Below are 17,618 nucleotides of genomic sequence, written 5' to 3'. Positions count from 1 at the left end.
AAAATACAGCAGTCTTTTATAAAAAAATAATAGATTGAGATCTATACATGTAATATAAATAGGTCATAAAATGTATTAGGAATACTTCCAAAAATGTAGTGAACACAAATAATTACCTTTTTAGTGGCTTCAAGTTCTGTGGTGTAATGATTAAGAATAAGTCCAATGGTACTCGCAATTTCTGATTGAAGACATGGGAGGTTTAATTTCTGGAACCTAAAATTAATTTCAATTACATATATAGAGCTGTAAGGAACAGTTATATTTGTATTCTTTGCACAATACAGATCCCATTATCAATTACATGAGATTATAATTTTTAAGGTGGTTGCTTCTTCAACTTTTTGTTCACAGAAATGCAATATTTACTTCAGCATATGTGAGCTACTGTTGGGGTATAAACAGTGCAAAATGAACAAGTTACGTACCTTTGGTAACGCCTTATCTGTTAGAGACTCATTCTAGCCCTAGATTCCTTACCTTAGAAATATCCCCAGGTGTCAGACTGGATCCGGAATTTTTTTAGTGAGCAGTACCCATGTGCGCCAGTAGGTGGCGCCATTCTGTTCCGTGTGGCGTCTGTGTCATCTGTGCTGAAAGTTACATATATACTGCCTTTGTAGGCACTACCACTGATGTCACCTTATTTTCACAGCATTGCACGACAGGAGCATGGAGCCACGAAGGACACTAACCTCTGGTGTGTTGAAGTAGGGCCCTGAACAGGGAGTGGCCATGGATCTGGAAATTCGTTCACAAAGCAGGGAGGGTGAGTGGTTCAGCAGCGAATCTATGGCTAGGTAGAGTCTCTACCAGATAAGGTGCTACTAAAGGTAAGTAACTTGTTGATCTGGTAAGAGACTTCTAGTCGCAGATTCCTTAGCTTAGCATAGATACCTAAGCAATATCTCTCTGGCGGTAGGTTTGTGAACTTGATTTACACTAGGAAGTCCTGCAGGACCAAACAGGCAAACTGCATGTCCTGATGGAACTGACAGTGCCGGCAGTAGTGATTGGTGAACATATGCAGTGAGGCCCACTTTGCTGCCTGGCAAATGTCCAGGACTGGAAAGCTGTGTGCTAATGCCTTTGCTATGGTACAATGAGCACGCAAAACATCTGGGGGCTCTTTCTTGACCAATGTGTAGGAGGTGTAGTAGATTTTAATGCAGAGGACAATCCATGGGGAGATGGGTCATTCCTGCATGGCCTTCCCTTTTTTGGCTTTAACATTTGCCAACATATTCCAAGAAGAGTTGATTGTCTACCTTGAACGGTACTGTGCAGTCAAGGTAAAAGGACAATGCACTTTTGGGTCCAGCGGTGGAGTGTCTCCTCTTCTGTAGAGGAATGAGGCAGAGCCCAAACAGGTAGGCAAACTGATGGACTGACCTATGTGAAATAGGGTAACCACCTCCAGCAAGAAGGATGCTCAGGCCAAAGGACTGGTCTGTTAGGAAGAAAGAGAAGTATGGAGCCTGGGATGACAGCACCTTCAGTTCACCCACCCTCTGGGCAGACGTAATTGCCACCAGAAAGGCAGTGTTGATGTTGAGAAGCCTAAGAGAGCAGGTATGAAGTGGCTCAAAGGGAGCACACATTAGAAACGGAATAACCAACTTTACAATAGGGGACATGAAGAAAGAAGGCTGATCTGGCAGCCGCAGGAAAGCACAAATGGCAAAAAAATAACACTTCAATATGGCCAACGCATTGCCCTGTCGAGGTAAGTTAAGGATAAACAAACAAGACTTGGGAAATGGGTGTAGATAAATGGTCAACCTGCTTGGCTGTACACAATGCCACAAACTTGCTTCAATGGCCAAACTGTCAAGATAACATTACAGACTTGAAGTGGAAGGTCGAAAGCTGCCAACTGTTGCCGCTCAAGCTCCACACAAAGGCGGAGTGTTGACAGGCTTGGGTGGAGAACCCCTCCTTGATGCTGCAAAAGAAGATCCAGTCAAATGATCATGCTCAACAGCTGGAGATACCAGATTTTCCGAGCCCAGTCAGGAGCACAAGGATGACTTGGGTCTGGTCGTTCCTGATTTTTCTTGAGCAGTCTGGGCTGGAGCGTTATTAGTAAAAAGGCGTACAGGAGGCCAGAGCTCCATTTGAGACAAAAGGCGTGTCTGAGCGAGAGCAGCACTGGAAACTCCAGCATGCAGAACTGCTGACGTTGTGCATTCTTGGAAGTGATGAACACATTTAACTAAGTCTCTCCCACCTGCTGAAAGAGACCTTGCACTACCCCTGGATGAAGACGCAATTCATGATCCGCTAAACATGTTCTGCTGAGTTTGTCCTCTCTGGCATTCAGAGATCTCACTAAGTGTTGAAGCACCAGGGAAAAGCCATGACGTTCCACCCATGTACAAGGATGCAGGGCCTCTTGACAAACGGTCCATATGGTGGTGGTGTTTGTAGGAGGCTGGACTGGCTTGTAGTGAGTACCAAGGGGTACTTGCACCTTGCACCAGGCCCAGTTATCCCTTATTAGTGTATAGGGTGTCTAGCAGCTTAGGCTGATAGATAATGGTAGCTTAGCAGAGCAGCTTAGGCTGAACTAGGAGACGTGTGAAGCTACTACAGTACCACTTAGTGTCATATGCACAATATCATAAGAAAACACAATACACAGTTATACTAAAAATAAAGGTACTTTATTTTTATGACAATATGCCAAAGTATCTCAGAGTGTACCCTCAGTATGAGGATAGCAAATATACACAAGATATATGTACACAATTCCAAAAATATGCAGTATAGTCTTAGAAAACAGTGCAAACAATGTATAGTTACAATAGGATGCAATGGGGACACATAGGGATAGGGGCAACACAAACCATATACTCCAAAAGTGGAATGCGAACCACGAATGGACCCCAAACCTATGTGACCTTGTAGAGGGTCGCTGGGACTATTAGAAAATAGTGAGGGTTAGAAAAATAGCCCACCCCAAGACCCTGAAAAGTGAGTGCAAAGTGCACTAAAGTTCCCCAAAGGACAAAGAAGTCGTGATAGGGGAATACTGCAGGAAAGACACAAACCAGCAATGCAACAACTGTGGATTTCCAATCTAGGGTACCTGTGGAACAAGGGGACCAAGTCCAAAAGTCACAAGCAAGTCGGAGATGGGCAGATGCCCAGGAAATGCCAGCTGTGGGTGCAAAGAAGCTTCGACTGGACAGAAGAAGCTTAGGTTTCTGCAGGAACGACAAGGGCTAGAGACTTCCCCTTTGGAGGACGGATCCCTCATGCCGTGAAGAGTCGTGCAGAAGTGTTTTCCCGCCGAAAGACCGCCAACAAGCCTTGCTAGCTGCAAATCGTGCGGTAAGCGTTTTTGGATGCTGCTGTGGCCCAGGAGGGACCAGGATGTCGCAAATTGCGTCAGGAGAGAGAGGGGACGTCGAACAAGACAAGGAGCCCTATCAGCAGCAGGTAGCACCCGGAGAAGTGCCAGAAACAGGCACTACGAGGATGCGTGAAACGGTGCTCACCCAAAGTTACACAAAGGAGTCCCACGTCGCCGGAGACCAACTTAGAAAGTCGTGCAATGCAGGTTAGAGTGCCGTGGACCCAGGCTTGGATATGCACAAAGGATTTCCGCCGGAAGTGCACAGGGACCGGAGTAGCTGCAAAAGTCGCGGTTCCCAGCAATGCAGTCTGGCGTGGGGAGGAAAGGACTTACCTCCACCAAACTTGGACTGAAGAGTCACTGGACTGTGGGGGTCTCTTGGACATAGTTGCTGGATTCGAGGGACCTCGCTCGTCGTGCTGAGAGGAGACCCAAGGGACCGGTAATGCAGCTTTTTGGTGCCTGCGGTTGCAGGGGGAAGATTCCGTCGACCCACGGGAGATTTCTTCGGAGCTTCTAGTGCAGAGAGGAGGCAGACTACCCCCACAGCATGCACCACCAGGAAAACAGTCGAGAAGGCGGCAGGATCAGCGTTACAGAGTTGCAGTAGTCGTCTTTGCTACTATGTTGCAGTTTTGCAGGCTTCCAGCGCGGTCAGCAGTCTATTCCTTGGCAGAAGGTGAAGAGAGAGATGCAGAGGAACTCTGATGAGCTCTTGCATTCGTTATCTGAAGTTTCCCCAGAGACAGAGACCCTAAATAGCCAGAAAAGAGGGTTTGGCTACCTAGGAGAGAGGATAGGCTAGCAACACCTGAAGGAGCCTATCAGAAGGAGTCTCTGACGTCACCTGGTGGCACTGGCCACTCAGAGCAGTCCAGTGTGCCAGCAGCACCTCTGTTTCCAAGATGGCAGAGGTCTGGAGCACACTGGAGGAGCTCTGGACACCTCCCAGGGGAGGTGCAGGTCAGGGGAGTGGTCACTCCCCTTTCCTTTGTCCAGTTTCGCGCCAGAGCAGGGCTAAGGGGTCCCCTGAACCGGTGTAGACTGGCTTATGCAGAATTGGGCACATCTGTGCCCATGAAAGCATTTCCAGAGGCTGGGGGAGGCTACTCCTCCCCTGCCTTCACACCATTTTCCAAAGGGAGAGGGTGTAACACCCTCTCTCAGAGGAAGTCCTTTGTTCTGCCATCCTGGGACAAGCCTGGCTTTACCCCAGGAGGGCAGAAACCTGTCTGAGGGGTTGGCAGCAGCAGCAGCTGCAGTGAAACCCCAGGAAAGGCAGTTTGGCAGTACCAGGGTCTGTGCTACAGACCACTGGGATCATGGGATTGTGCCAACTATGCCAGGATGGCATAGATGGGGCAATCCATGATCATAGACATGTTACATGGCCATATTCGGGGTTACCATTGTGAAGCTACATATAGGTAGTGACCTATATGTAGTGCACGCGTGTAATGGTGTCCCCGCACTCACAAAGTCCGGGGAATTGGCCCTGAACAATGTGGGGGCACCTTGGCTAGTGCCAGGGTGCCCTCACACTAAGTAACTTTGCACCTAACCTTTACCAGGTAAAGGTTAGACATATAGGTGACTTATAAGTTACTTAAGTGCAGTGTAAAATGGCTGTGAAATAACGTGGACGTTATTTCACTCAGGCTGCAGTGGCAGGCCTGTGTAAGAATTGTCAGAGCTCCCTATGGGTGGCAAAAGAAATGCTGCAGCCCCTAGGGATCTCCTGGAACCCCAATACCCTGGGTACCTCAGTACCATATACTAGGGAATTATAAGGGTGTTCCAGTAAGCCAATGTAAATTGGTAAAATTGGTCACTAGCCTGTTAGTGACAATTTGAAAGAAATGAGAGAGCATAACCACTGAGGTTCTGATTAGCAGAGCCTCAGTGAGACAGTTAGTCACTACACAGGTAACACATTCAGGCACACTTATGAGCACTGGGGCCCTGGATACCAGGGTCCCAGTGACACATACAACTAAAACAACATATATACAGTGAAAAATGGGGGTAACATGCCAGGCAAGATGGTACTTTCCTACAAGCGAGTCTGAGCATTTAGAACTTCACCTTTCTTAGATAGTGTAGGAGGCTGGCTCAGTTTATGGTGTACACCTATGGTGTGGCACTCTATACCGGGTCCAGGCAACCCTTAGTGATAGTGATAGTGAAAAGGTGTCCAGATAGCAAAGGATCTCTAGGGGTAGCTGAGGCGAGCAGTTACAGCTTATTCAGGAGGACTTGCAATACCACAGTAGACAGACAGTAACTCACTGTAGGAAGTTGTCTCTGTATATACCATCTCAAAGTGAGAGATAGTGTGCGCAGAGTCCAAGGGTTCCCCTTAGAGGTTGATAGTGGCAAAATTAGATAATACTAATGCTCCATTTTGTGGTAGTGTGGTCGAGCAGTAGGCTCATCAGAGGGTAATGTTAAGCATTTGTTGTACACACACAGGTAATAAATGAGGAACACACACTCAAAGACTTAACTCCAGGCCAATAGGTTTTATAAAGAAAAATATATTTTCTTGATTTATTTTAGAACCACAAGATTCAAGATTTGAGGTAAGTACATAACATGCAAGGTACTTCACACAGGTAAGTAAGGAACTTTGATTTAAAACAGTAGTACACACAGTTTAGGTTAAAATGGCAATAAGCTATTTTAAAAGTGGACAATGCAAAAATCAACAGTTCCTGGGGGAGGTAAGTTCGGATAGTTTTTGCAGGTAAGTAAAGCACTTACACAGTCAGTCTCCTGGGCATAGGCAACCCACCATTGGGGGTTCAAGGCAACCCCAAAGCCACAGCACCAGCTACACAGGGCCGATCAGGTGCAGAGGTCAAAGGAGGGCCCAAAACACATAGGCACCTATGAAGAATGGGGGTGCTCCGGTCCCAGTCTGCTTACAGGTAAGTACCTGCGTCCTCGGGGAGCACACCAGTTTTTTTTTTTATAGAGCACTGGGGGATCACACACAAGCCCACAAAACCCACCCTCAGCGGCACAGGGGCGGCCGGGTGCAGTAGGCAAAGTAGGCGTCGTGTTTGCTATTGAAAGCAATAGAGGGACCCAGGGGTCACTTAGGTGATGCAGGCAGGGCACAGGGGGGCTTCTCGGGCCAGCCACCAACTGGGCTAGGATGAGGGCCGTCTGCTGGTCACTCCTGCACTGGTAGTTGGTTCCTCTCGATCCTGGGGGCTGCGGGTGCAGTGCTTGGTCCAGGTGTTGGGTTCCTTTGTTACCAGGCAGTCACGGTCAGGGGGAGCCTCTGGATCCTCTCTGCAGGCATCGCTGTGGGGGTGCAGGGAGCTCAACTCAGGGTGTCCACGTCATTGGAGTCTCCTGGGAGTCCTCTCTGCGGTGTTGGTTCTCCTGAACTCGAGCCAGGGGTGTCTGGTGCAGAGTGTGAAGTCTCACGCTTCCAGCTGGAAGTGAGAGTTCTTTGAAAGTTGCTTTAAAGTTGCAAGTTTGTTGCTGTTTCTGAACAGTGCCGCTGTTCTCTGGAGTTTCTTGGGCCGTTAGGTGCAGGGCAGTCCTCTGAGTCCTCAGAGGTTGCTGGTCCCGTCGGATGCTTTGCTGTGCAGGTTCTTTGAGTCTGGAGACAGCCCGGTAGGGCTGGGGCCAAGTCAGTTGGTGTCTCTGTCGTCTCTGCGGGGCTTTCAGGTCAGCAGTCCTTCTTTTTTCAGGTTCCAGGAATCTGATTTCCTGGGTTCAGGGTCGCCCCTAAATACTAAATTTAGGGGTGTATTTACATCTGGGGGGCAGTAGCCAATGGCTACTGTCCTTGAGGGTGGCTTTACCCTCTTTGTGCCTCCTGCCAGAGGGAAGGGGGGCACATCCCTATTCCTACTGGGGAATCCTCCAAACTCAAGATGGAGGATTTCCAAAGGCAGGAGTCACCTCAGCTTAGGGCACCTTAGGGGCTGTCCTGACTGGTAGGTGACTCCTCCTTCTTTTTCTCATTATCTCCTCCGGCTTTGCTGCCAAAAGTGGGGGCTGTGTCCGGAGGGGCGGGCATCTCCACTAGCTGGGATGCTCTGGGGTGCTATAACAAAAGGCATGAGCCTTTGAGGCTCACCACCAGGTGTTACAGTTCCTGCAGGGGGAGGTGAGACGCACCTCCACCCAGTACAGGCTTTGTTCCTGGCCACAGAGTGACAAAGGCACTCACCCCACGTGCCAGAAACTCGTCTGGTTGTGGCAGGCTGGCTGAAACTGGTCAGCCTAGCACTAGGATTCTGACTGGTATTCAGGGGTAATCTCTAAGATGCCTTCTAGTAGTATTTTTACAATAAATCCCACACTGGCATCAGTGTGCATTTATTGAGCTGGGAAGGTTGATACCAAAGTCCCCAGAATTCAGTGTAGCCACTATGGAACTGTGGAGTTCGTAATTGACAGACTCCCAGACCATATGCTCTTTATGGCTACCCTGCACTTACAATGTCTTAGGTTTTGCTTAGACACTGTAGGGGCATAGTGCTCATGCAACTATGCCCTCATCTGTGGTATAGTGCACCCTGACTTAGGGCTGTAAGGCCTACTAGAGGGGTGACTTATCTATGCCATAGGCAGTGTGAGGTTGGCATGGCACCCTGAGGGGAGTGCCATGTCGACTTAGTCATTTTCTCCCCACCAGCTGTGAGGCACTGTGCATGTGCTGAGTGAGGGGCCCCAGGGTGGCATAATACATGCTGCAGCCCTTAGAGACCCTCCCTGGCCACAGGGCCCTTGGTACCAGGGGTACCATTTACAAGGTACTTATCTGTGTGCCAGGGCTGTGGCAATCGTGGGAACAGAGATACAGTTTAGGGAAAGAACACTGGTGCCTGTGCCTGGTTAGCAGGGTCCCAGCACACTTTCAATCATAACTGGCATCAACAAAAGGCAAAAAGTTAGGGGGTAACCATGCCAAGGAAGGCATTTCCTTACACTCACTCACAAGAAAGATCCACCCAAGTGTTGTACAAATAAAGGATACTTTATTACAACACTACTACTATACTAGCATTGGTATATCTCCCTTTGGAGATATCTACACACAGTATGTGCACAGAATAACCATCAGAAATAGCATAAAAATACACAGGGCCCTATGGGAGGGCCAAACCATATACTAAAAAAGTGGAATGCAAAATAATGACCACAACCGAGGTAAGTTGGAACCCAGGGATGGATTCCAGATGTGGAGGACCTGCAAAGGAAGGGGAAAGAGTCCAGCACCTTTGGAGGTGCCCAGGTGGTGCCGGTGGCAATGCCCACCCTCCTGAGGGTGAAGTTCCTGCAAGTAGGGGGAAGAAGAAGTCCAGCTGTGGGGTCCAGGAGCTGCAGAAGATCCCAGGAGTCACCTACGAGGTGTCCCTCAACAGTTGCCATATTGCAGGAGGGTCAGTGGCCAGCCAGGTCACCAACAAGCACAGGCAAAAGCAAACAGGAGCTGAAGAAGTGTTTGCAAAGTTTTGGGGACCAGCAAGGTCAAGGAGACTCTACCAGGAGGGGAAGTCAGGCCTGGCCCTCAGCACTCAGGAAGACCAGCAGAAGTCGATGGAGCTCCCACAAGTGACCCACAGGCGATGGACACAAGGAGTCACAAGGCGGCCACACCAGCACAACAAAACAGAAGTCCCACGTTGCAGGAGCTGCAGGACAAGGGCAGATCTTCTCGTTGCAGAGTGCTGGAGGCCGGGTCTTCTTGGTGCCTGAAGATCTCCCGGAGTCAACAAGCCTTGGCAAGTCCAACAGTCGCCACAATGCACATGAGTTCCAGTCCAGTGGCAGAAGCAAGGGCCCACAGTCTCAAAAGTTGGACGTAAGACAAGCAGGACCGAGAGGACACCACAGACCCACCACCTGTGTTGCAGAATCGTTGGATGTCCATGGGACAACAGACTCCACAAGCAGGTCGAAATTGTCTTGTCCGATTGCAGGGTAGTGACTCCTTCACTCCAAGGGAGATTCCTTTGTGCTTCCTGGTGCAAACTGAGTCCTTGTGACCCGAAGGATGCACACACTTGGTTGTTGCAGGATTCTTGCAGAATATGGAGAAATAATATTGCAATGGGCGCCTTCTCAACAGAAGCAGACGTGTTTCGGTACCAAAGTAGACCAGCAGCAGTTCCTGAGGCTACGAGCAGAAGATGTCTTGCAGAGAGTTCCTTGGAGAGTCTTGCTCGACGAATCTGAGGACCCACCAACGGGGGAGCCCTTAAGTAACCCTAAAAGGTAGTTGGTGTAGGAGGCTGGCCTGCTTTGTAGTGGGTACCAAGGGGTACTTACACTCTGCACCAGGTCCAGTTATCCCTTATCAGTGTAGAAGAGGTGTCTAGCAGCTTAGGCTGATAGAAAAGGTAGCTTAGCAGAGCAGCTTAGGCTGAACTAGGAGACGTGTGAAGCTCCTACTATACCACTGGTGTCATATGCACAATATCATAAGAAAACACAATACACAGATATACTAAAAATAAAGGTACTTTATTTTTATGACAATATGCCAAAGTATCTCAGTGAGTACCCTCAGTACGAGGATAGCAAATATACACAAGATATATGTACACAATACCAAAATATGCAGTAATAGCAATAGAAAACAGTGTAAGCAATGTATAGTCACAATGGAATGTAATGGGAGCACATAGGTATAGGGGCAACACAAACCATATACTGTAGAAGTGGAATGCGAACCACGAATTGAACCCAAACATATTTGAGCTTGTAAAGGGTCGCTGGGACTGTAAGAAAACAGTGAGGGTTAGAAAAATAGCCCACCCCAAGACCCTGCACCTAAGTTCCCCAGAGAGCACAGAAGTCGTGATAGGGGAATTCTGCAAGGAAGACCAACACCAGCAATGCAACAACAATGGATTTCCAGATGGATTTCCAGACGAGAGTACCTGTGGAACAAGGGGACCAAGTCCAAGAGTCACGATCAAGTCGGGAGTGGGCAGATGCCCAGGAAATGCCAGCTGTTGGTGCAAAGAAGCTGCCACCGGATGGTAGAAGCTGTGGATTCTGCAAGAACGAAGAGGGCTAGAAACTTCCCCTTTGGAGGATGGATGGCACACGTCGTGAAGAAGCTTGCAATGGTGTTTCCGTGCAGAAAGACAGCAAACAAGCCTTGCTAGCTGCAAGGGTTGCGGTTAGGGTTTTTGGATGCTGCTGTGGCCCAGGAGGGACCAGGATGTCGCCAATTGTGTGAGGAGACGAGGGGGCGTCCAGCAAGACAAAGAGCCCACTCAGAAGCAAGCAGCACCCGCAGAAGTGCCGGAACAGGCACTACGAAGTGGAGTGAACCGGAGCTCACCCGCAGTCACAAAAGAAGGTCCCACGACGCCTCAGGAGGTCGTGCACTGCAGGTTAGAGTGCCGGGGACCCAGGCTTGCTGTGCACAAAGGAAATCCTGGAAGAGTGCACAGGAGCCGGAGCAGCTGCAAATCACGCGGTACCCAGCAATGTAGTCTAGCGTGGGGAGGTGTAGGAAAGTACCATCTTGCCTGGCATGTTACCCCCATATTTCACTGTATATATGTTGTTTTAGTTGTATGTGTCACTGGGACCCTGCCAGCCAGGGCCCCAGTGCTCATAAGTGTGCCCTGTATGCGTTACCTGTGTTTTGACTAACTGTTTCACTGAGGCTCTGCTATCCAGAACCTCAGTGGTTATGCTCTCTCATTTTCTTTCCAAATTGTCACTAACAGGCTAGTGATCAATTTCACCAATTTACATTGGCATACTGGAACACCCTTATAATTCCCTAGTATATGGTACTGAGGTACCCAGGGTATTGGGGTTCCAGGAGATCCCTATGGGCTGCAGCACTTCTTTTGCCACCCATAGGGAGCTCTCACAATTCTTACACAGGCCTGCCCTTGCAGCCTCAGTGAAATAACGTCCACGTTATTTCACAGCCATTTACCACTGCACTTAAGTAATTTATAAGTCACCTATATGTCTAACCTTTACCTGGGTGCTAAGTTACTTAGGGGGTCATTCTGACCCTGGCGGCCGGTGGCCGCCAGGGCCACCGACCACGGGAGCACCGCCAACAGGCTGGCGGTGCTCCAACGAGCATTCTGACCGCGGCGGTTCAGCCGCGGTCAGAAGCGGAAAGTCAGCGGTCTCCCGCCGACTTTCCGCTGCTCGTTTGAATCCTCCATGGCTGCAGACCGCACTCCGCAGCCATGAGGATTCTGACCCCCCCTACCGCCATCCTGTTCATGGCGGGAAAGCCGCCATGAACAGGATGGCGGTAGGGGGGGTCGCGGGGCCCCTCGGGCCCCTGCCGTGCCCATGCCAATGGCATGTGCACGGCAGGGGCCCCCGTAAGAGGGCCCCGCAAGGTATTTCAGTGTCTGCCTTGCAGACACTGAAATACGCGACGGGTGCTACTGCACCCGTCGCACCTTCCCACTCCGCCGGCTCGATTACGAGCCGGCATCCTCGTGGGAAGGGAGTTTTTTGGAGACCGCCCGCCAGCCCAGGGAAAAACTCATAATACCCTCCGCGGTCTTCTGACCAATTTTACCAATTTACATTGGCTTACTGGAACACCCTTATAATTCCCTAGTATATGGTACTGAGGTACCCAGGGTATTGGGGTTCCAGGAGATCCCTATGGGCTGCAGCATTTCTTTTGCCACCCATAGGGAGCTCTGACAATTCTTACACAGGCCTGCCACTGCAGCCTGAGTGAAATAACGTCCACGTTATTTCACAGCCATTTTACACTGCACTTAAGTAACTTATAAGTCACCTATATGTCTAACCTTTACCTGGTAAAGGTTAGGTGCAAAGTTACTTAGTGTGAGGGCACCCTGGCACTAGCCAAGGTGCCCGCACATTGTTCAGAGCCACTTCCCTGAACTTTGTGAGTGCGGGGACACCATTACACGCGTGCACTACATATAGGTCACTACCTATATGTAGCTTCACAATGGTAACTCCGAATATGGCCATGTAACATGTCTATGATCATGGAATTGCCCCCTCTATGCCATCCTGGCATAGTTGTCACAATCCCATGATCCCAGTGGTCTGTAGCACAGACCCTGGTACTGCAAAACTGCCCTTCCTGGGGTTTCACTGCAGCTGCTGCTGCTGCCAACCCCTCAGACAGGCATCTGCCCTCCTGGGGTCCAGCCAGGCCTGGCCCAGGATGGCAGAACAAAGAACTTCCTCTGAGAGAGGGTGTGACACCCTCTCCCTTTGGAAAATGGTGTGAAGGCAGGGGAGGAGTAGCCTCCCCCAGCCTCTGGAAATGCTTCCTTGGGCACAGATGTGCCCAATTCTGCATAAGCCAGTCTACACCGGTTCAGGGACCCCCTTAGCCCCTGCTCTGGCGCGAAACTGGACAAAGGAAAGGGGAGTGACCACTCCCCTGACCTGCACCTCCCCTGGGAGGTGTCCAGAGCTCCTCCAGTGTGCTCCAGACCTCTGCCATCTTGGAAACAGAGGTGCTGCTGGCACACTGGACTGCTCTGAGTGGCCAGTGCCACCAGGTGACGTCAGAGACTCCTTGTGATAGGCTCCTTCAGGTGTTAGTAGCCTATCCTCTCTCCTAGGTAGCCAAACCCTCTTTGCTGGCTATTTAGGGTCTCTGTCTCTGGGGAAACTTTAGATAACGAATGCATGAGCTCAGCCGAGTTCCTCTGCATCTCTCTCTTCACCTTCTGATAAGGAATCGACTGCTGACCGCGCTGGAAGCCTGCAAACCTGCAACATAGTAGCAAAGACGACTACTGCAACTCTGTAACGCTGATCCTGCCGCCTTCTCGACTGTTTTCCTGCTTGTGCATGCTGTGGGGGTAGCCTGCCTCCTCTCTGCACCAGAAGCTCCGAAGAAATCTCCCGTGGGTCGACGGAATCTTCCCCCTGCAACCGCAGGCACCAAAAAGCTGCATTACCGGTCCCTTGGGTCTCCTCTCAGCACGACGAGCGAGGTCCCTCGAATCCAGCGACTCTGTCCAAGTGACCCCCACAGTCCAGTGACTCTTCAGTCCAAGTTTGGTGGAGGTAAGTCCTTGCCTCACCTCGCTGGGCTGCATTGCTGGGAACCGCAAATTTGCAGCTACTCCGGCCCCTGTGCACTTCCGGCGGAAATCCTTTGTGCACAGCCAAGCCTGGGTCCACGGCACTCTAACCTGCATTGCACGACTTTCTAAGTTGGTCTCCGGCGACGTGGGACTCCTTTGTGCAACTTCGGCAAGCACCATTTCACGCATCCTCGTAGTGCCTGTTTCTGGCACTTTTCCGGGTGCTACCTGCTTCAGTGAGGGCTCTTTGTCTTGCTCGACGTCCCCTCTCCCTTTAGGTCCAATTTGTGACCTCCTGGTCTCTCCTGGGCCCCAGCAGCGTCCAAAAACGCCAAACGCACGATTTGCAGCTAGCAAGGCTTGTTGGCTTTCTTTCGGCGGGAAAACACTTCTGCACGATTTTCCATGGCGAGTGGGATCCATCCACCAAAGGGGAAGTCTCTAGCCCTTTTCGTTCCTGCAGAAACCTCAGCTTCTTCTGTCCAGTCGAAGCTTCTTTGCACCCGCAGCTGGCATTTCCTGGGCATCTGCCCATCTCCGACTTGCTTGTGACTTTTGGACTTGGTCCCCTTGTTCCACAGGTACCCTAGATTGGAAATCCACAGTTGTTGCATTGCTGGTTTGTGTCTTTCCTGCATTATTCCTCTAACACGACTACTTTGTCCTTAGGGGAACTTTAGTGCACTTTGCACTCACTTTTCAGGGTCTTGGGGAGGGTTATTTTTCTAACTCTCACTATTTTCTAATAGTCCCAGCGACCCTCTACAAGGTCACATAGGTTTGGGGTCCATTCGTGGTTCGCATTCCACTTTTGGAGTATATGGTTTGTGTTGCCCCTATCCCTATGTTTCCCATTGCATCCTATTGTAACTATACATTGTTTGCACTGTTTTCTAAGACTATACTGCATATTTTTGCTATTGTGTGTATATATCTTGTGTATATTTCCTATCCTCTCACTGAGGGTACACTCTAAGATACTTTGGCATATTGTCATAAAAATAAAGTACCTTTATTTTTAGTATAACTGTGTATTGTGTTTTCTTATGATATTGTGCATATGACACTAAGTGGTACTGTAGTAGCTTCACACGTCTCCTAGTTCAGCCTAAGCTGCTCTGCTAAGCTACCATTATCTATCAGCCTAAGCTGCTAGACACCCTATACACTAATAAGGGATAACAGGGCCTGGTGCAAGGTGCAAGTACCCCTTGGTACTCACTACAAGCCAGTCCAGCCTCCTACATTGGTTGTGCAGTGGTGGGATAAGTGCTTGAGACTACTTACCACTCTTGTCATTGTACTTTTCATAAGAGAAAAATATACAAAACAAGGTCAGTGTATATACACATAGCCAAAAAGTTTTGCATTTCCTCTTTTCACTCTTTTCTAAGTGCTGAAAAGTACTTCTAAACTTTCAAAAAGTTCTTAAAAGTTTAAAAAGTTTTTTCTGTCTTTCCAAAAAGTTCTGAAAACTTTTTTCTCTTTTTCTATCACTTTAACTCTCTCTAAAAAAATGTCTGGCACAGGCCAAAGTGTTGATCTGTCCAAACTTGCATATGACAACCTTAGCTGGAAAAGAGCAAGGAGTCTCTGTATAGAGAGAGGTTTGAGTGTAGGGAAAAATCCTTCCTTGGAACTGTTACTTAACATGCTTAGAGAACAGGATAAGGCCATAGGTGCCCCATCTGTTGAAAAAGTACCTAATAGTTCCCAATCTGATTCAGGGACTCCCCCAGGAAAAGATTCAGGAAAGAAACTTCCTAGCCTGCCCATTACTAGACAATCTAGCATAGATGGTAATGATGATGAGCCACACCAAATAAATAGTGTTGTCTCACATCATAGCAAAAGCATTTATTCTCACCATACTGGTAGTAATGTTTCTGTAAACCAAGCTGTTAGGGTGGCTTCTGTAAGGGACAGGTCTCCTTCTGTTCATTCCCATCATAGCTCTGTTTCTAGAAATGTCCCTCCCACCAACCCTGATGACAGAATGTTAGAGAGGGAACTCAATAAGTTGAGGGTGGAACAAACCAGACTGAAGCTTAAAAAGCAACAGCTGGATTTGGATAGACAGTCTTTTGAATTAGAGAAGGAAAGACAGAAGTTGGGTTTAGATACCCATGGTGGCAGCAGCAGTATTCCCCATAGTCATCCTGCAAAAGAGCATGATTCCAGGAATCTGCACAAGATAGTTCCCCCTTATAAGGAGGGGGATGACATTAACAAGTGGTTTGCTGCACTTGAGAGGGCCTGTGTTGTACAGGATGTCCCTCAAAGGCAGTGGGCTGCTATCCTATGGCTATCATTTAGTGGAAAAGGTAGGGATAGGCTCCTTACTGTGAAAGAAAATGATGCTAATAATTTCCAAGTTCTTAAGAATGCACTCCTGGATGGTTATGACTTAACCACTGAACAGTACAGGATAAAGTTCAGAGAGACCAAAAAGGAGTCTTCACAAGACTGGGTTGATTTCATTGACCATTCAGTGAAGGCCTTGGAGGGGTGGTTACATGGCAGTAAAGTTACTGATTATGAAAGCCTGTATAACACAATCCTGAGAGAGCATATACTTAATAATTGTGTGTCTGATTTGTTGCACCAGTACCTGGTAGACTCTGATCTGACCTCTCCCCAAGAATTGGGAAAGAAGGCAGACAAATGGGTCAGAACAAGGGTGAACAGAAAAGTTCATACAGGGGGTGACAAAGATGGCAATAAGAAGAAAGATGGTGAAAAATCTCAAGATAAGCATGGGGATAAGGGTAAAACCAAAGATCCCACTTCAAATCTTAAACACTCTTCAGAGGGTGGGGATAAAACAAATTCTTCCTCTTCTTCCCAACCTGCACACATTAAAAAGCCTTGGTGCTTTGTGTGTAAAAATAGAGGCCATAGGCCAGGGGATAAGTCCTGTCCAGGTAAACCCCCTGAGCCTACCACCACTAATACATCAAGCTCTAGTGCCCCTAGCAGTAGTGGTACTAGTGGTGGGACTGCTGGCAACAGTCAAGCAAAGGGTGTAGTTGGGTTCACTTATGGGTCCATAGTAGAAACTGGGGTAGTCAGTCCCAAGACAGTTTCTGTCACACCTAGTGGCACTGGCCTTGCCACACTGGCTGCTTGTCCCCTTACAATGGATAAGTACAGGCAGACAGTTTCAATAAATGGTGTTGAGGCCTTGGCCTACAGGGACACAGGTGCCAGTTTTACTTTGGTGACTGAAAACCTAGTGCCTCCTGAACAACACATCATTGGACAACAGTATAAGATTATTGATGTCCATAACTCCACTAAGTTTCTTCCCTTAGCTATAATTCAGTTTAGTTGGGGTGGAGTTACTGGCCCTAAGCAGGTGGTGGTATCACCTAGCTTACCTGTAGACTGTCTCTTAGGTAATGACCTAGAGGCCTCAGGTTGGGCTGATGTAGAGTTTTATGCCCATGCAGCCATGCTGGGCATCCCTGAGGAATTGTTCCCTCTCATTTCAAGTGAAATGAAAAAGCAAAGGAGAGAAGGCCTGAAAACTCAGGATCCCTCTCCATCAACAGGTAAAAAGGGTATCACAGTATCCCCTAACCACCCTACCATTCCAGATACTATTCCTGTGGTGGGAGAAACCTCTCCTGGGGTGGCACCTGTTCCAAGGGAATCATCAGCTGGCAAAGCTGGACTCCCTGAGGTGGAAGTACCTCTCTGTGGGATAACTAACATTGGTGAGAAAAACAGCACCATTTTAGTTAACATGGAGCAACCCTCCAACCCTCCCAGAGAAACTTTAGTGCAGAAACCCTGCACTACCTCACAACACTTAGGACAGCATCCCTGCCCTAGTGTGGAGCTCATAGGACAGCATCCCTGCCCTGCTCCAACTCAAGAGAAACAGCATCCCTGTTCTCTCTTCCAGCCAGATGGACAAAGTTTTTGCCCAGCTATGGCTTTTCTGAGACAGCATCCCTGTCTGGCATTTCCATCACTACAAATAGGTTCAGTGGACAATTCCCACTGCTCTAAACTAAAACTTACTGATAGAAACTCTGAAAATACATCTTCACATTGTTGCTTAGCTAAAAAACTTCAAACAGGGTGGTTTACATCCCCACAGGGAAGTAACCATATAGTGGATGATAAAGGGAGTAACCAGTCTATTGCAGAGCTACTCTCTACTTATCACCACTTAGACAATAAAGTCTCAACTGGCCAAG

General features: G+C 48.8%; 1 protein-coding gene across 1 annotated transcript in view; it reads right to left on the bottom strand.

Annotated features, from left to right (window-relative positions):
- The window catches only part of DNAH8 (dynein axonemal heavy chain 8), a 9,979,189-nt gene that overhangs the window by 8,177,619 nt on the left and 1,783,952 nt on the right, over nucleotides 1-17,618 (bottom strand). The window contains exon 12 of the mRNA XM_069236651.1: nucleotides 117-216. Coding sequence (XP_069092752.1) covers nucleotides 117-216 — 100 coding nt within the window. The remainder of the gene's footprint in view (nucleotides 1-116; nucleotides 217-17,618) is intronic.

This window comes from Pleurodeles waltl, chromosome 5 (assembly GCF_031143425.1).
Source record: "Pleurodeles waltl isolate 20211129_DDA chromosome 5, aPleWal1.hap1.20221129, whole genome shotgun sequence".
Classification (NCBI taxonomy): domain Eukaryota; kingdom Metazoa; phylum Chordata; class Amphibia; order Caudata; family Salamandridae; genus Pleurodeles; species Pleurodeles waltl.
Note: the sequence above shows the minus strand (reverse complement) of the source record. Positions and strands in the feature narration are given on the sequence as shown.